At 40.3% G+C, this 19,609-nt stretch overlaps 2 protein-coding genes across 7 annotated transcripts in view; one reads left to right on the top strand and one right to left on the bottom strand.

The window, feature by feature from the left end:
• Window positions 1-16,567, top strand: part of CCDC175 (coiled-coil domain containing 175) — a 64,855-nt gene extending 48,288 nt beyond the window's left edge. Inside the window, exons 16-20 of the mRNA XM_045900966.3 lie at window positions 5,154-5,306; window positions 7,966-8,068; window positions 11,246-11,289; window positions 12,578-12,740; window positions 16,424-16,567. Of these exons, the coding sequence (XP_045756922.1) occupies window positions 5,154-5,306; window positions 7,966-8,068; window positions 11,246-11,289; window positions 12,578-12,740; window positions 16,424-16,512 (552 nt within the window). The 3' untranslated portion in view covers window positions 16,513-16,567. The remainder of the gene's footprint in view (window positions 1-5,153; window positions 5,307-7,965; window positions 8,069-11,245; window positions 11,290-12,577; window positions 12,741-16,423) is intronic.
• The window catches only part of JKAMP (JNK1/MAPK8 associated membrane protein), a 61,944-nt gene that overhangs the window by 18,582 nt on the left and 23,753 nt on the right, over window positions 1-19,609 (bottom strand). For 4 of the 6 annotated variants that reach the window (XM_045900968.3, XM_045900972.3, XM_054513736.2 and 1 more), the window contains one exon: window positions 17,072-17,819. In XM_045900968.3, coding sequence (XP_045756924.1) covers window positions 17,601-17,819 — 219 coding nt within the window. In that variant the 3' untranslated portion in view covers window positions 17,072-17,600. Of the gene's footprint in view, window positions 1-15,983; window positions 16,193-17,071; window positions 17,820-19,609 lie in introns of those variants that run through there. The other 2 variants (XM_064571120.1, XM_064571121.1) reach the window with 2 other exon arrangements.

Below are 19,609 nucleotides of genomic sequence, written 5' to 3'. Positions count from 1 at the left end.
TTTCTCTAGTTTACTGTTTATTCCCTCTAGTGTATTTTTTATTCCAGTTATTGAGCCCTTCATCTCTAATTGATTCTCTTTTATGTTTTCTATCTCTTTGTTGAGAGTCTCACTGAGGTCCTCCACTCTTTTCTCAAGTCCAGTGAGTATCTTTATGACCATTACTTTATATTATCATACCTATTACTTATTTCCATTTTATTTGTCTCTCTTGCTGTGATTTTATCCTATTCTTTCATTTGGGACATATTCTTCGGTCTCCTCATTTTCACTAACTCTCTATGTCTGTTCCCATGTGTCAGGAATATCAGCTATGTCTCCTGCTCTTGAAAGTGGTGACCTTATGAAGAAGAGATCCTGTAATGCCCTGCAGTGCAGTGTTCCCTGTTCACCAGAAATTGGTGCCTCAAGCAGTCTCCTATGTGTGTTGCATGCACCCTACTTCTGTGGTGGAACCATGTTTGCCTTCAGTCCAGCTGTCTGCAATGGTTCTCTCTGACTATTGTGGGCAGGACTTTGTCCCTGTGCTGTTAGTGAGCCAGTCTGGGGTCACCTTGGGCTTGAGCTGAGTCAGACTAGGCATTTGCCGGAGCTGTGGTAGCACTGAACTGTAAGGTGCTTTGCAGTGTTGTCCTCTTGAGAAGCTTTCATTGGTGGGTGCAGCCTGCAGTCAGACCAGATGTCTGCCCCCAGCCCACTGCTGGGGTCTAAATCAGACAAATGTGTATGGTTATCTTCCCCTCTCCCTGGGACAGGAGTCACTTTGGAATGGTGCTGGCCTCAGTCAGGGATGCTTGCACATTGCCAGGCTTGGGGCACTGCTTTGGATGCACTCCTGCTAAGGGTGGGTCTACAAGAGAATACGGGTGAGGGCATGTTGTTAGAAAATTGTGTGCTGGTCTGCTGCAGGAGGGGACCTGTGGCCTGGAGAACTGCCAAGGGCAGGTCTGTAGAAGAATGCAGAGGTGGGGCATGAGGTGCCAGCAAGGTCACTGCTGGTCTGCTGTGGGAGGGACCTGGAGCCACGTTAGAAAACTGCCTTACCATATTGGAGGGGGGGGGGGGTGAGGAATAGCATAAGGGCAGGGCATGCTGTTAGCAAGCTAGGCAGGAGTGTTCAGGCTGCACTGGTTCCTGAAGGTGTCTATGTATCTAGTATGGGGGTCTGGGAAGGGAAATGGTGCCTGCCAATCCCTTTGTTCTTGGAGAAGTCTCCCAAAGATCCCTGCCCCTCCAGTACATGCTCTGAGATTGGTAAATAAATCTCCTTCCTGTGTACCCCAGGCATTTTTCAAACTGCCACTTCCATGCTGCATCTCAGTGGAGCTGTTTGTTGTGATTTATCTTTAAGGGTGGGAACTCAGTTTTCTATTGCTCTCCACCCATCCCAGAGCCCAACCCACTGATTTTTAAAGTTCTAGGTGTTAAGCCCCACTAACTGTAAGAACTCACAAAGTTAAGCCCATCTGGTTTTTAAAGCCAATGTTGTGGGGATTCATCTTCCCAATGCGGGCCCCCCATGTCTGGGGTGCCTGGTGAGGGGTCTTTTCCTTTCCCCTCTCTATGCCTATAGTCCCTCCCTCCTATGGATCAGTTTGGCTCCTGACCATGTCTCTGCCCTTGCTATCCTTTTCAATGTGGCCTCTTCTCTACATTTAGCTGTGGAGAGTGTGTTCTGCCAGTTTTCAGGTTGTTTACTGGGTTATTTGCCCTGATGTGGGTGCTATCTATGTGTATCTGTGGGACAAAGTGTGCTTAGGATTCTCCTATTCTGCCATCTCTCATTGTGGTTTTGATTTGCATTTCCCTGATGATTAGTGATGTTGAGGATTTTTTCATGTGTGTGTTGGTCATCTGTATGTCTTCTTTGGAAAAATATCTTTTCCTGTCCTCTGTGCATTTTTTAACTGGATTGTTTGGGTTTTTTGGTGTTGAGTTGTATAAGTTCTTTATATATTTTTTTATATTAACACTTTATCAGATATATCATTTGCAAATATCTTCTCCCATTCAGTAGGTTGCATTTTGTTTTGTTAATGGTTTCCATCACTGTGCAAAACTTTTTATTTTGATGTAGTCCCAGTAGTTTATTGTTGCTTTTGTTTCCCTTGCTCAAGGAGATATATCTAGGAAAATATTTTTATGGCTGATGTCAAAGAAATTACTGCCTATGTTTTCATTAAGAATTTTATGGTTTCCAGTCTCACATTTAGGACTTTAATCCATTTTGAGTTTATTTCTGTGTATAAGGTAGTAAAATAGTCCAGTTTCATTCTTTTGTATGTAGGTGTGCAGTTTTCCCAGCACCATTTATTTTTATTTTTTAAGGGGGGAGGAGGGTTAGAAGAAGAGGGAGAGAGAGAATCTCAAGCAGACTCCATGCCCAGCATGGAGCCCAACTTGGGGCTCAATCCCACAGCCCTGAGATCATGACCTGAGCTCTGAAATCAAGAGTCAATGCTTAACTGACAGAGCCACCCAGATGCCCCTAAAAGCACTAAGTTTTTACTAACCCCGCACACATTTTATGTATATGATGTCATACTTTACATTTAAAAAAAAATGTATCCTTGGGCTGATTTTTATAGATATAATTGATTTTACTCCTTTTGTGCGTTACCTCCATACTGGTTTTATAAGTGATTAATATACTTTTACTATACGTTTGAATTTACTTGTGAAATTTTTTTCCTTTCATAGTTTTCTTACTCCTGATTATGCCATTTTTTCCCACTTACAGAATTCCCTTTAACATTTCTTATAAGGCAGGTTTAGTGGTCATGAATTCTTTTAACTTTGGGAAACACTCTCTCTCCTTCAATTCTGAGTAACAGCTTTGCTGAGTAGAGTATTTTTGGTTGCAGGTTCTTTTTTCTTTCAGCACTTTGACTATGTTATGCCACTCTCTTCTGGCCTGTAAAGTTTCTACTGAAAAATCAGCTGATAGGTTTATGGGATTTCCCTTGTATATACTGTTTTTTTTACTCCTTTTAAAATTCTCTCTATCACTATGTTATGCCATTTTAATTACTATGCGTGGACCTCCTGGCATTAATTTTGTTGGGTGCTCTCTCTGCCTCCTGGATCTGGATGTCTCTTTCCTTTCTCAGATTAGGGAAGTTTTCAGCTATCACTTTTTTCAAATAAATTTTCTGCCTCCTTCTCTCTCTCTTCTGGAATCCTTACAATGCATATGTTATTATGCTTGATGACATCACTGAGTGCCCTTAACCTATTCTCATTTTCTATTATATTTTTTGTTTGCTTTTCAGCTTGGTTGCTTTCCAATACATCTATCTTCCAGATCACTGATCTGTTCTTCTGCCTCCTCTAATCTGCTCTTGATTTCCTCTAGTGGACTTTTCATTGCAGTTATTGAGTTCTTCATCTCTGGTTCTGTTTTATATTTTGTATCTCTTTATTGAAGGTCTGAGATCCTCCACTCATTTCTCAAGTCTGGTGAGTAACCTTATGACCATTAATTTGAGTTGTTTTTCAGGGATATTGCTTATCTCTGTTTCATTTGGCTCTTTTGCTGTGGTTTTATCCCTGTTTTTTTCATTTGGCACTTATTCCTCTGCCTCCTCATTTTGTCTAACTCTGTGGTTGTTGTTGTTGTTGTTGTTTTTCTATGTATTATAAAAGTCAGCTACATCACCTGATCTTAAAAGTAAGTAGTGGCCTTATGAAGAAAAGGTCCTGTGGTACCCAATGGTGCAGTGCTCCCTGTTCACCAGAGCTGGGCACTTCAATGGCATCTAACCTTTGTGGGTTGTGTTCGCCCCACTGTTGTGGCTGAACCACGTTTCCCTATAGTCAAGTCCATTGCAATGGCCCTCTTTGCCTGTTTTATGTGCACCAGGCAGGGTTTGGTCTCTGTGCTGTTAAAGGGACAGTCTGGAGCTGCTGAGGGCTTGTAGTTAGGTGATGTCAGCGTTCAAACCAGATGCCCCCTCGCAGCCCATCTACTGGGGCTGTCATTGCACAGAGCCGTAGGTCACTCTCCTTGTCCCCTGAGAGGCTTCATTGGTGGGCGGGGCTTGCACTCAGATCAGATGCCTGCCCCCAGTCAGCCTGCTGGGGCTGCCAGCTCACTGATCAGCAGGGCACTCTCACTGTGCTGCCAGCCATAAGGTTCAGCTGCTGGGACTGTGGGTACACTGGCATGTTTTGTGGATATCTTCCTTTCTCCCCAGGGCAGGAGTCACTTTGGAGGGATGTCTTCGGAGTTATGGCAGGTTGGATTGGGCCTGTCTGCAGGGGAATACATGGGCAGGGCTCTAGTCAACAAGATAGGTGGAGAGCATTCATGCTGCTTCCTGCAAGTGTCTGGCGAACAAGGTTGGGGGTAAGCAGAGAGGAAGAGAAATGGCACCCACCACCACTTTTGTTCTATAATGGTCTCCTAAAGATCCCTGCCCCTCCAATATATGTTCTGAGATTAGTAAATAAATCTTCCTGTATACCCCAGGTGCTTTCAAACAGCTGCTTCTATGCTGTGTCTCAGCAGGATTGTTTGTTATGGTGGCTCCTGAAGGGTGGAGACCCGGTTTCCTACTGTCCTCTAGCACTCCAGCTCTCCCAGAGTTAAGCCTACTGATTTTTAAAGTACCAGAGTTAAGCCCTGTTGATTGTAAAGACTCATGAATTTAAGCCCCACTGGTTTTCAAAGTTAAATGTTATGGAGACTTGTCTTTCCAGTGTGGGTCCCTCATGCCTGGGGTGCCTGGCATGAGGTCTGATCTTCTGGATTCTTGTGGTATCTCTCCTGTTTGTGGTTGGTTTTGCTGGGGTTTGGGTTCCCAACCATGTCTCTGCCACTCCTACCCTTTTCAGTGTGGCCCCCTCTCTATGAAAGTTGGTTCTGCTAGTCTTTGAGTCACTTTCAAAGATAGTTGCACAGATATGGCTGTTAGTTCAGTGTGTCCATGGCTTGAGATGAGCTCAGGATCCTCTTACTACACCATCTTCCCAGAATTGAATCAACTCTGGAGTTTTAAATATCAAGTTTTTCTAAGGGAAGATATACATAGCCTCTGCTGATGATTCAGGAATTAATTATAACCCCTCTCTGAATGTGGTTCAGGCAATCTAATACACTGGTGCCCTGTTTATTTAACTCTGAGATAATTGTGGGTTTTATGTTTGAGCAGGAAAAAGTGAAGCAAGAACTCAAATACTTACGAGATCAAGAAAGCCGTAAGATTAAAAATCATTTTGAAACTCTAAAGAACTTAGAAAATGAAATCTATGTGCATGACTTAAAAGTAGATGTTTTGCTCCTGGAAAATGAAAAATTAAGAAAAGTAAGTTCAAGGGCACTTCACTTTGCATGATAGTTTTGGTTAATTGCCTAGACCTATAATAGTTACAAGAGAAAAGGAGATTATATCTCTTAAAACTTTTGAAATAAAGACTATATATGAAACAGTGCACAAATCATAAGTGAAACACGTAATGAATACACATGGGCAACCAGCACCCAGATCAAGAAACAAAGCATTAACAGTATCCAGATATCTTCTATGTCCTTTCCTGTCACTAACCTCCCCACAAGGTAAAGTAACAGTATATTGGCTTCTAAGACCAAAGACTAGTTTTGTCTGTTTCTGAACATTATATGTATGGAATGATACAATATGCACTCTTGCTTAATATTTTGTTTGCAAGGTATATCTTTATTATATTGAATGCAGTTATGGTTTGTTTGACCTTAGTGCCATATATAGTATTCAAGTGTATAACTATACTACAATTTATATACTCTCTTGCTGGGGGTTTAGAGAATTTCTAGCTGGGGCTATTACAAATATAGTTGCTATGAACATTCTAGTACATGTGTTTTCAGGAACATATGTACATATTTCTGTTGGGTATACCCCTCAAGTGGAATCGCAGAGCCATAGGGATGTGGACCATCCACTTTCATGCACAGTGCCATCTCCCAAAGAAGTTGCAGAAATCACCACTCCCAGCTGGGTATGTGAGAACACCACTGGTTCCACATTCTCACCAAACTTTGGTTATTTTTTTTTCCCACTTAACCATTCTGGAGAGTGTGTAGTGGTATCCCTTGTGGTTTTAGTTTGCATTTTCCTGCTGATTGATGAAGCATCTATTTATATGTTGGTGGCCATTTTGTATACCTCTTTGTGAAGTACCTGTTCAAGTGTTTTGCCCATTTAAAAACTAGGTTGTCTGTCAGTTTTGTATTGATTGTATCATTTTTTTCAGTAAACCACAATGACCTCAAGGTGAGGATCTGTATCCATGTATCCCAAGTGTTTTGCACAATGGCTCACATGGAAAAGGGATTCAGTCCCATGTTATGCTCACAATAACCCATTAATGTGGATAATATATTATGTCCCTTCTATAGATGAGGAAACCGAGACTCTACATTTTTAATAATTTTTAATAGCTAGAAAAATAAAAACAGTCCAATGGCAGTAAGACTCTAAGTAAGGGAAAAATCTTTTACCTGTTTGGGTACTCTTTTTCATCAGGTAAATGGCAGCAGTTGTCCACCAGTATTATGTGCTTTTGGCAGAGTTAATATGGCATAAGAGGTACTAATGTACTTTGAAAAGGTAAATGTGCTCCAGAGCCCAGGTACCAGCATCACTAACCTGCACATGTGCAATACATCTTCATTCTTCTAGTCCTTGAAACAGTCTTATAAGGCATTTCTTTTGCCCATGGAAATATTCCACAAGATTGTCTTCCTATCAAGATGACATAGATTATTTATTAAAATACTTGGAATTTTTTTTGCTACTTTGGTAATGGATAAGCAAATGGATGACTATGTGAAAAATTGATCCTAAAGGTTCTGTTTTCTAATTTATTGTCCATCTACTAGGTCCTGAATGATGCTATGCTGTTATCTTATTCACTCCCTACTCTGTTCTGCTGGTTACATTGCTTCTCTCAGCAGACATTTTAAGCACCCACTGAGTCCTTGGGGAAGGCTCAGAATAGAGAGATCAATAAGACACCACCCCAAGTTCTTAGGAAGCTCATCACCTAGCTGAGGAAATGAGAAAATAAATGGATAAATTAGAATTCAGTATGTTTACACATTTGAGAGTTATGGGAAACCAGCCGAACTAGGCAAGTCTTACAAACTGTGGTCCACATTCAAAGAGGGGCAGGAATGACGACTTTGACTTGGCCTACAGGGGTTTTTACTCTGGTTTACTACAAAACCAGTCAAGAAGCCATGCAGACTGACACAAGATCAAGGCCCCATGAGTAGACCCTATAACCTGCTTATAAACAGTTCTGTGTCTCCTGTGGTACTAGATGTGATTTCTAAGATTTTTTTTTCTATCAGTGATTTGTAGTATTTGACTATTTCCCTCTTGAAACTGAGCCAGTGTCATGTTTATATCCAAAGCCCATGCTTTCAGAGTTCCCAGAGACTTTAGAGTTTAGCATTGCCTGAGCATTGGGTGGTCAGAAAAGAAAGCAACGACTTTAATACTGACCAAACCATTACCACCACCATCACCCAGCCCAGTGACACATCTGAATGGAGTGAGCAATTCTGTGGGGTCTCCAGACTTGAGAAATCCTCTCTCTGAAGTCTTACACGATCTCCTCCAGTCTGGAAGCACGGCTGCCTTGGTACATTTCCTGCACACACATTTTGCATACAGAACACTTTTTTGTTTGTGGGCACAATGCATTTAGGCAGAATACCTTTTAATTTCTTTTTGTGGCAAATTATATTCAGAATGCCATGTTTATTTGGATGCTTAAATGTTTACTGGGAAGCTGGATCCTTTATCTCCCTCACCAGAATGTAGGCTTGACAAGGGCTCTGGTCACCACTATAACCCTTGTTCTGAGAACAGTCAGTGGCATGGAAAAGAATCAATAGATGTGTGCCAAATGACTGCATGGATAAATAATTTACAGTAACTAAACTGCTTAAAGCAATCACATGTCTTTCATTTCCAGTATATTGCATACATGAAGAACAAGATAGAGCAATACGGAAAAGGAGGAAAAGACCTCAAGTCCATGTCAAGTGACCTGTCTTGTCAACTGACGGCTCATCAGAGTAAGTAATGTGTTAGGGGTGATCTGAACATATAAAAAATAATTTTTTTGTTTATTTAAATAAATTTTACTGACTTGCATACAATAAAATGAACCCATCTAAAGTTCAACGAGTTTTGATAAATGTACATACCACTGTAACCACTGCCACTTCAAGCAAGATAGAGAACATTTTATCCCTGAAAAATTCTCTTATGTCCCTTGGTAGTTGGTTTCCCACTCTACCTCCGGTGCCTGGAAACCATTGATCTGCTTTCTTTCTTTTAAGATTTTATTTTTTTATTTTAGAGAGATTGAGAGTGAGAGAGAGCACAAGAGCAGGGGGAGGAGCAGAGAGGGAAGGAGAGGAAGGGGGAAAGAATCTCAAGCAGACTCCATGCTGAGAATGGAGCCTGATGTAGGGGCTCAATCTCACACCCTGACATCATGACCTGAGCCAAAACCAAGAGTCGAAGCTTAACCAGCTGAGCTACCCAGGTGCCCCTGATCTGCTTTCTGTCACTAAGGATTAGATACAAATGGAATGATGGAATACTCACACTTTTGTACCCAGATTCTTGCACTCAGGAAACTTTTTTTTAGATCCATTCATGTTGTTGTATGTGCCATTGCTTTGCTGCTTTTTATAGCTGTATAGTAGTATTCCATTATGTAGCTATACTGTATTTTGTTTATCCATTCACCATTTGAAGGACATTTGGATTGTTTCCAGTTTTTGGTTACTATATGCTTACATGTATTTTTGTGAATATTTGTTTTCATTTCTCTTGGGTAAATACTGAGGAGTGGAATTGCTGGGGTGTATGGTTAGTGTATGTTTAACTTTATAAGAAACAGCCAAAACAGTTTGCCAGAGTAGGTGTGCAAATTCCTCATCCTACTAGCAATGGGATACTCCACATCCTCACCAACATTTAAAATTGTCAAAATACTTAAAATTGTTAACATTTAACCCATTTTATAATGGTATTTCATTGTGATTTTTATTTGCATTTCTCTGATAACTGATGCTGCTGAGTATTTTTTCATGTCCTTTTTGGATGCTTGTATCTCATCCTTTGTGAAGTGTCTTGAACCAATTATCTATTGCAGCATAACAAATATTACAGATCATTTCCTTTGCTCCTAAATTGGTCATTTGGTCGGAACCTGGTGGATACCACTCATGTCTGCTCCACATGATAGCAGCTGGGGCAACTTGGTGGCTGGGGGTAACTCAGCAGCTGAGGACTGGAGTCATCTGAAGACACATCCACTCACTCAGTGTGACTGGTGTTGCTGTTGGCTCACAGCCAGAGTCTCCATGTAGTTGCTTGGCCTGCTGTGTGCCAAAGCTAACATCCCAGGTCCAAGGGGAGGCGACATGGATGCCACTGCTAATGGGAGGGGTGTCGGCATCACGTTGTGGGAAGAGCATGTGGGATGGGGTATATTGTGGGGCCATCTCTGGAAAATACAGTCTGCCACATTTCTGTCCAAATCTTTGGCTCATTACTTTGTGTTGTTTGTGTTGTTGAGTTAAAATCTTTGCATATTCTGGAAATGAGTCCTTTTTCAGTATGAGGCTTGACTTCTCATTTTCTTAATATTGTCTTGAAAAGAGCAAAAGTTTTTCCTGTGGAAAAGTCACTTTATTGATTTCATCTTTTAAGGGTAGTACTTTTTGTGTCCTAAGACGTTTTTGCCTAAGCCAAGTTCTCAAAGATTTTCTGTTTTCTTTATAAGTTTTTAGTTTTAGCTTTTATGTCTAGTTCTCCAATTCATTTCAAGCTCACGTTTTTGTACGGTGTGAAGAGTTGAATTTCATGTTTTCTCTTATGTATATCCAGTTGTTCTAACATCATTTTTGAAAAGCCTATCTTTTAGCATTGTACTACCCGAAGTTTTTCAAAAATCAATTTTATAAGTCTGTTCCTTATTCTGACTTTATACAAATACCACACTGTCCTGATTACTGTAGTTTCACGTTCAGCCTGGAAATCAGGTAGCATAAGTTCTCCACGATTGTGCTTCTCCCTTAGAATGATTTTGGCTATTATAGGTCCCTTGATTTTCATATAAGTTTTAAAGTCAGCTTATTAATCTATAATTGCATACCTGCTGGGATCTTAATTGGGTTTGTGTTGAATCTGTAAATCAATTTGAGGAGAATTGACATCTTAACAAAATTAAGTCTTCCAATCCAAGAACACAGTATACTTCTCCATTTATTTAGAACTTATTTTTCTTAGCAAGATTTTGCAGCTTTTAGGTGCTGTATTAGGGGTCCTCAAGACCATCCTTAGGCTCACTGATCAGCTAGGATTTACCAGGCTCAAGTTGTTATGCTTAGTGTCCATTACACTGAAGGATACGGAGTAAACTCAGCAAAGGGAAAAGGTTCATGGGGCAAGTGTGGAGGAAACCAGATGCAAACCCAGTGTAGTTGCACAGATGCACTTAATTTCCCTAGGAATGATGCGTGACAACACCTGCAGAGTGGTGCCAAGCAGGGGCACCCGGGCTTGGGCATCCGAGGTACTTATTGGAGGCTGTTGGTCATGAAGATGTGCAGTGCCTGGTGGGGTTTCTCTTTTATGCTGTTAGGATGGTAAATTGCACCAATTCATTTTTGAATGTTAAACCAATCTGCTGAGATAAAACCCGCTTGTTCAAAAGCTATTATTGTTTTTATATATTGCTGGATTCAATTTGCTAATCTTTGTACAGATTTTTGTGTCTGTGTGCAAACCTGCCTTGTTCTGCTTGCACTTGGGTCTGGAAATTACCCCCTGCAGAAAGCCGAGTGATCATAAGGTTTGCCTCATTTGTCACCCTTCTTTCAGGTATCCCATTCTGTGCTGCCTGTTCTCCAGTACCTGCAAACTGGATATTAAAACAGATGTATTTGGGGTGCCTGCTTGGCTCAGTCGGAAGAGCAGGTGACTCTTGATCTCAGGGATGTGAGTTCAAGCCCCATATTGGGCATGAAGCCTACTAAAAAAAATAAATAATAAAAAAATATTTAATATATTTCCTCCTTGTTTACAGTGGGAGGGCAAGTCTGATCCAGTTATTCTGTCATTTTGAAGTAGAAAGTTTTAGATAAACACAACTTTTGAAAAACAAATAGCATTACTTTTGTAAACATTTTCACATTATTTCTGTAACCTTTGCATTTTAAAAATCTTTATTTTAGCACAGTATTTGGATTTGTGGGCTGAATTTCAGACTACAGTTAAGGTGAGCTTTTTTTATTTTGCCTCCATAAATATAATATTCCTAAAAATATTCACCTACCTAATAAGTGTGTGTGTGTACACGTGTGCCTGCATAAGGTAGGAGGTCAGGATTGAGGGGGAGTGACAGTGTTAGTACAACCATCATATCTTAACACGTGTGCTTTGTATTATTAAAAAACCAAAGTTCAACTGAGTAAATTTTAAATATCTTATTGGCTTTATTCAATGATTCATGAATCAGGCAGCATCCAAGCTAGCAGATTAAAAGATGCTCTGAAGAGCTATACAAAACAGAGGACTTTTATAGGCAGAAGGGAGCAGGAACCCGGAAGTTATACTAAGCACAAAAAGCAGGTTGGTTATTGCAAGATTACGTTCCTTTAGGGGATGGCAGGGATTATTAGGCAGATGACCTAACTAGTGCTGATTAGGTGATTCCTGACTGACTGGTGTAAAATTCCATTTCTGAGAGCGCCAAAACTGTAATTAAATCAATTCTGTTTGGTGATGTGAGGCTTAGCCTCAGTGACTCCATTTGCAACTGCTGTCTTATTTTTAGCGGTGTCAAATGTCATTATGAAATCTTAACCCTTTGGGAGACTGTCTTCCTACTCTACCAGTTTGCTTAAAGAGAATGACATCTCACCCCCACCTGCAAACACAAACTGAACACATACTATTTTAGGACAAAGTTGTCAGATCTGAAGTCCATCTGTCCTCCATGTTTTACCAGCCCTGCTCCTTCTCCACCGCTCCGTACTATAAAGTCTGATAGGCTGGAGTTTAAATCCTGGTTTTGCCACTTGGAGTATTTAAAGTTTACATATGATCCTGGCTCTCAGCCTTTAACCTTTTTCAGATGAAGCTACTGAGGTTCAGAGTTTAAGTAACTTTGCCCAAGACCAAACAGTTAATGAACTTATGGGGATTTAAACCTCAGATCCAGCTTGGTTCCAAAGTTTTTTCTCTTCAGCTGTAAGCCATGCTGAATATGCTGTGCAGTTCCATGCGGCTCTGAAGGTGAGCTGGCTTCTTATGCCCTCACCGCCACCGCCACCATCCTACCCAATTCAAAGTTAGAGTTCAGTGAGCATTCCATTAAATTCTCATTTGCTAATCCATTTTTCTGAGATCTTCTACAGAACTTTGTGAAATGTGCTGTGGACATTTATTTTGCATGAATAATATCAATTTTGCATAAATATTTCTGTCTTGGATATGATTGACTCAGAATGTTTTTATTTATCTGGAATTTATATTCACACACCCCAAAATATTATTTTTTAAAGGAACTGGTAAACAGTGGTGATGAGATTTTGCAAGAAATAAAAAACCTGATAGAGAAGCTAAAGGAAAGAGATGAAAACATTGAGCGTATCAGCATTTGGCTACAAGGGAATCTTGAAGAGCTGCATTTTCTTATGGAACAGGAATCAGAAATAGACCTCCACAGTAAGTAACATCTCAAAAGTTTTGGGTTACAAAGAACTTCTTGTTATTTTACTGTAACCAGTAATATCAAACAGGCATTTAAAAACTAACCAAATAACATAATTATCCCTAATAATCCATCCCCAATTTATGTCACATTCACCTAAATATTGCTTCTCATTTGTGGGGTCAAACGTGGTAATGCAACAGTGTTGGACAAATCTCCCTTCCACCTACATGAGTTTTCTAAATAACCGAATCTTAATTTTTCTGATTTTTTGAAGCTTATTTTAAACATTTTCCAAAGAAGTCTTTTTAAATCCTTTTATACACTTCCTTATCTTCGTAAACAGAAGATATGTCATGTGAGACATGAGGGTCACAGAACTCTGTCCAGATTCTGGCTGTGGTGGGAAGAGGAGGTCAATTCTTGCACAGGTACAACCCAGAGAAGCCAGGGGTAGAATCCCTGGGGAAGGCGGGCTGGTGGCAGCAGAAAGGACTGGGGAAAGGGAGGAGAATGGAGTATAGGAGAAAGTGGTGAAATGGAAATATCACCTAGTAAGGTTATTGAGTTTTCATTTTAATGAATGTCACCATTAGATAAACAATTTTAAAGGTGAGTTGTAGAAAGTGAAATGAGATAGAAAGTGATAGGATTGAAGTATTTGGTGAAACCAATGTTCTGAGGGTATTGCTTGACAAAAGAAATAATGTTTCCATGACCAATGAAGATGCTTGTGGATAAACTTTCTTATAAGCCAAAAAGCTGTTTTTGTGGTGCCACTCAAGCCTGGTGATAGTTATCATGTGTAAGTGCATAGCAGGTCCCTGGTGGGCCCTGGTCACTTGGCAAAATTGTCTTTGGTAAGTCAGGCCATCCCCAGCAACTGTAGATCAAGCAGAATTTTAAGAGCTAAATCACTTCAAAGTGTCAATTGCACTTTTTTTCACATGAGCGAGTCCTCCCTTTTTGTCTGAAACCTGATGGAATCTTTTATGTTGGAACAGATTTAAATAGACGATATTGAAAAGCTAAGCCCACTGAGTAACTTACCATATCCCCCCCCCCTTTTTTTTTTTTTTTTACATATTTTGAGGATGGTCTTATTGATAACTATATGGAAAGTAGAGAACTGTAGTGTGGAAATAAAGACCAACTACATGCAAACAAGCTGAGGCATAAAGCCTGGTACAGCAAGGGAGTGGAGTCACCATCACTTGCTTTGGGCAGAGATCCAAAGGCAGGCAGGGGATGGGAAAGGTTTACTGTGAAAGAAAAGGGAAGGTGTCAGCTATGCTCTGATTGGAGGTTGTTGGCATGGGGAGCCTGGGGACAGCTAACTAGGAGCAGGACATCCTATGTGATTAGTAAGCATATTTGGCTTTCTCTGGTTGCTCCAAGGTTAGAAGGGTCAAAAAGTAGGAAGATAGTGGTCATTGATGATGTTATGAATTCTGGGCCATTTGCAGAGTTTGTGGGTCAGAGAACTCCTCAGGCTGTAGTTTTCCTGCTCCTGGTATAGTGGGAAAATCAATCATCATACAAATGTATGTAAAAATCCCTATAACAAGGGATTTTACAGGTGGACCAAAAGAACTATGAGAGAAACTAACCAGGAAAGAGACTTGACCCTAGTTAAGGGATGGGGAAGAGGTCTCTGAAGGACCAGAAATGGAGCTGAGATCACAAGGAAGGTTTCTGGCTTCTCTAACTCCACTTATTTCTGCTCCTGGAACATTGGCACTATGTGGGCTTTGAAGGTAAGTGGACCTGGGCTCAGATCTTGGTTCTGTGTCTTACGTGTTATTTAACCTCTACTCCCCAGTTTCCCTGGTTGTAAAATACAGATAGTTAACAGCAAGTTACAAAGCATCAGACCCAAATTAGGCACTCCTCAGATTGCTTGAAATCTAGCGCCCTCCTGTGGGAGGTGATAGTCAACCATGGCTCCTTGGATTACTTGACCATCTCTGAGCCACCTGTAATCTAGCTTTTGGGTTTTCCCTATTGAATGGCTGCTCTCAGGGATGGGACTTCTAGAGAAGCCTTTGATCTCTTCCAGCCCAACAGCCCTTGCCTGTCCTCTTCTGGACATCATCTGTCACTGCAGCCATGCAGGTCCTGGCCCTCTCCTTCAGGAACACTGCACCAGCTCCAGAAACACGTGGAGCACCTTTGAGCCTGACACTAGAGCAAATGCTGCAGTTACTAAGTTGAATAAGACCTGGTCCCTGAACCTCGAAGTGCATACACTGTGAGAACAAACAAGGAAATAGCGGATTCAAATACAAGGGACTCCTTCTAGTGAGTGGCTATGAGAGCGTAAAAAGAGGCACCTCTAAGTCTTTTTTTAGGTGTTGGGAATACACAGGGATGTCTTCCTGAAAGGGCAGTAGACGTGCCCTGGCTGAGGACTGCGATTGCATGGCTGAGTGGGTATCTGCTGGGGGTTCCGAATGGCACATGTGGAGGACAGGCTTGTCACAACTTAAAATGCCAGACTTCATCTTGAAAACAAAGATCGTTACTTTTTGCGTTAACATTCCTTCTTGCAAGCAAATAAAAGGTAAACAAGTTAATTCTTAGGGTGTATTCCTAAATCAAATAGTATACATTATTTTTTAAGAAGTATTAAAAATAAATTTTAAAATTCTAAAAGTCCCCGTCTTATATAACTTAAGTTACAGTTAGATAAATTTGTGTATTAATCAAATATTTTCACTTGATATGTGCGCTACAGAAGACTTTTTTTTAGGCCAAGGGATATTTTAAAAGAAATACCAAATTTGTATACACTGTCACTTATCTTTTTGTTATGGTGATAAAAAGGACTTGATATAGTTTGATCATTTAATTCTGGAAAAGAAACTTTCAGTAAGAAATAATTTTAAAAATCATTTGCTGAAAAATTTTCAAAAGGTCTCCTGGAAAAATTAAGATCTGAACTAGGAAGAGTTTAGGCCATACTCAAGTATTAGAATCACCTAGAAGAGGTTTAAAAAATCCTTCTGCTCAGCCTGTACCCTAGACCAATTCTGAATCTCTCAGGGCAGGACCAGGCATGTTTTAGGCCTCTCTCCAGTGGGCTCCAATGGGCAGCCAAATCTTGCAAACCAACAGTTTTAGACAAATATATAACCATGTAATTGTTAAATTTATCAATTGACCCAAATTAATCAAAATATTTGACCTTTAAGTTACCTATCCAGCACTGATTAGCAAATAATTACCATGCACTATAGCAATGAGAGTTTAAAAACTGAACAAAGCTGAGTAGGGCGATTTGTTTGTATTTTTAATGATCACGATTTAACAGATCAGTAACATTGGCAACCATAGTTGCTATGAATTGTTCTGGTCTTGTTCTTAAAGCAAATGCAGATACATATTTAAGTATTCCTGAAACTGTTTGCATTTGAAGAATTATAATTACTTGCATGATTTTTCCTCTTGCATATGCATTTTTCTGCTAGAATAGATCAGAGAAGATAACTGTTAAAATGGCTCCGAATGTAGAGGGACAGATATGGTCCTGGTAATTAGATACATGGCTCCCTACGCTTTCCTTCCCCATACCAAGTCCCAGGTTATACAACTGTCCAATTGAGGATTCTTTGGGAAATTTAGAATTTTAATGTACACTAATAACAACCCAAACTTGTGTGACATACACAGAATTTTCACATTTTTACTCCTACAGAAAAGAAGAAACACATTCCTATCAAAGTCCATCCCCCGGGGTTTGAATGTACTATGAAAAACATTAACAAAGAAAAACTAACAAAATAACTTCAAGGCTACACCTGCTGTCAATTTAAAAGGCAAAAACAAAACTACAAAACAAGTGAGTGCACTTTCATATTTTGCAATGGTCCATGGATGTCTTAAGTTGATTAACAAACCTGCATAATCCCCACTAAACAGAATCGGTAAATAACCTTCTAAACAATACAGATGGATAAAATGGTCAGATTATTAGGTTAAGTGCCTAAGACTTTACTTTGCTCCCATATGAATCTCTCAAAGGCTTCCGGGCATAAAAATCGCAGTGCACACCTATCGATAACTAACCACAGGAAAACTATATATTGTATATATTCTGTATTTAGTTTAAGAAGGCATCAGTTGTAAGATGCATCCTAATTCAGAGATGTCACAATGTGAAAAAAGTTTCAGGATCAATAAAATATGGCACTGTGTATATATCCTTCAAAAATGAGACCAAAGAGGAAGGGACTATGTGAATACATGTATTTATTCATTTGGGAAAGAACTACTCCTCTTACTACTTAATAGTCTGAATTATTTCAACAATTAGTATGACAAAATACAATTAAATGTCAACATCTGAGATTTTTTGTAGTTAAGCATTTTATTGTTTTTCTTAACAGAAACAATCAGATGTCTTCAACCAAACTACTTATAAACAGAAAATCCGTTATATAAATTATACTCTTTTTATCAAAATACTGTATTGGTAAAAATAAATAACAACATACTTCATTTCCATGTTTGCTATCAGACCCACAAGGTATGTTTGTCCTTATAATTCATCATATTTGAAAAACAAACTGAAATACAACAGACATGCACAATTAGGCCAATGCTAAGGATTTCAGATTATACTTGTCAAAGTATAGAGAAACACGATTTTGCTTTAAAGAATAACTAAATTGTTGCCGGAGGCGAGTGCTTCCTAACATGCTTATAGTGTCACAGAGTGCTAAAGTATACAGTGTATTATACTACGTAACACACTACTACAGCAGTTTGTATTTTCCAAGTCTAACCATAAAGTCTGTTAAGTCAAAAACAGAAAAACAAAACCCAATCTTACCTCCATGTACAACAGAAGAGTATTAATGCATTTTACACATTCAGTGTCCATTGGCTCCTTCGGAGAGTATCCGTGAAGGCTCGGTAAATTTTGCCGTGAACAAGTAAAAAAGAGCTGGTGTGGGTACCAAAGCCAAAAGGGGTAAATCCTGCTCGAGTTTATCCACTCTGGAAATGGATATTATTCCATAGGCATGAAGTAACCAGTGGCTGAAGAGAACAATAAGTCTTTTCTTTCTCACCAGAAGATCATAGCAGTTCTATATAATTTTATAAAAGAAAACAAATTATTGGGCTGAATAAGCTAGATAATTTATTACATCATAATTTAAAATGCATTATTTGTTGGGAAGATGCAGAACAGGAAGATCCTGAGCTCTCCTCATCCCATGGATTCACTGAGATAACACACATCAGTGCAACTAACTCTGAAAATGACCCAAAGACTGGCAGCAGAAGACTTTCCACAGTTAATTGTAGAGAGGAGGCCACATCGAAAAGGGTAAGAAGGGTGGGGACATGGTTAGGAACTCAGCCCTGAGAGAGACTAACCAGAAGAAACCACATGATCAGACCCCACACCAGCAACCCTACACTGGGAGAATGAGTTCCCCAGCGGGCCTTAAGAGTTTTTTTTACAATCAGGGGCACTTTACAATCAGGGGCACTTAGCTCCAGGAGAGCCAGAAGATAACAGAGAAACTGAGTACTCCCAGCCATTAAAGAGCCAGCATAACAGGTAAGTGATGAATCACTAAATTCTCCTGAAACCAATATTACACTATAGGTTAACTAACTAGAATTTAAATAAAAATTTGAAGAAAACAAAAAAGAGCCAGCCTAACCACCTAGCAGAGACACAGCACAGAAGCAGCAGTTTGAAGAGCACCAGGGGTATATGTGAAGGAGATTTACTAATCTCAGAATGTGCACGGTAGGGATCTTTAGGAAACTTCTCCAAGAACAAAAGAACTAGCACATATCCCAACCTTGACCCAGACACTTGCAGGAACCAGCAGCACACTCTCCACCTAGCTTGCTAGCACCACACCCAACCCGTGTTCTCTTGCAGATTCACTCAGCAGGTACCTTCCAAAGTAGCTCCTGCCCCCACACACTCTGCAAGCAACCTCAGGAAAGATGGCACCACTCCAAAGTGGCTCCTGCCCTGGGGAGAGGGGAAGACAATCACATACGCCAGTGTGCCCAAGAGCCAAACCTTATAACCGAAAAGGCAGAGGAAGTACCCTGCCGATCATTGCCACGGTCGCTGCAACAGACTGGGGACAAGCATCTGGTGTGACTGTCAGCCCCACCAACCAGCAAAAACCTCTCAAGGGACAGGGAAGGGAGAGCAGTGCCCTGGAGAGTGATGTAACTGCAGCCCCAACAGACGGAAGGGGGGCAGGCATCAGGTCTGACTGCCAATCCTGCCCAGCTACAGGCCCTCGGTGGCCCCAGACTGACAGCACAGTGACCAAACCCTGCCTGGTGTGCCCTGAAGCACCTGGTTCTGGTGAACACGGGGCACTGCACCACAGGACCTCTTCATAAGGCCACTACTTTCAAAATCAGGAGCTGTAGCTGACTTTTCTAATTCAAAGAAAAAGACAAAAGGAGGAGACTGAGGAATAAGTCCCAAATGAAAGAGCGCTAAGCAACATGTCTGATAACTCAAAATAATGGTCATAATTGAACAGAGTATCTCAGTGAGACCTTCAATAAAGAGATAAAAAATACAAAACAGAACCACTTGGAGATGAAGAACTAATAACTGAAATGGAAATTACACTAGAGGGAATCAATAGAGGAAGGAGAAGAACAGATCAGTGATCTGGAAGACTGGTGTAATGGAAAGCAGCCAAGCTGAACAGCAAACAAACAGAAAAAAATGTAATAAAAAATGAGACTAGGTTAAGGGAACTCAGTGACACCATCAAGCATAATAATATTCACATAATAGGGATCCCAGAAGAAGACAGAAAAGGGACAGAAAATTTATTTGAAGCAATAAAAGCTGAAACTTCCCTAATCTGGGGAAGAAAACAGA

Source organism: Mirounga angustirostris, unplaced genomic scaffold, assembly GCF_029215605.1.
Source record: "Mirounga angustirostris isolate CCGP_5_RB_7025 unplaced genomic scaffold, mMirAng1.0.hap1 SCAF_9, whole genome shotgun sequence".
Classification (NCBI taxonomy): Eukaryota; Metazoa; Chordata; class Mammalia; order Carnivora; family Phocidae; genus Mirounga; species Mirounga angustirostris.
The sequence above is the reverse complement of the archived record's forward strand: the minus strand, read 5'-3'. Positions and strand labels throughout refer to the sequence as shown.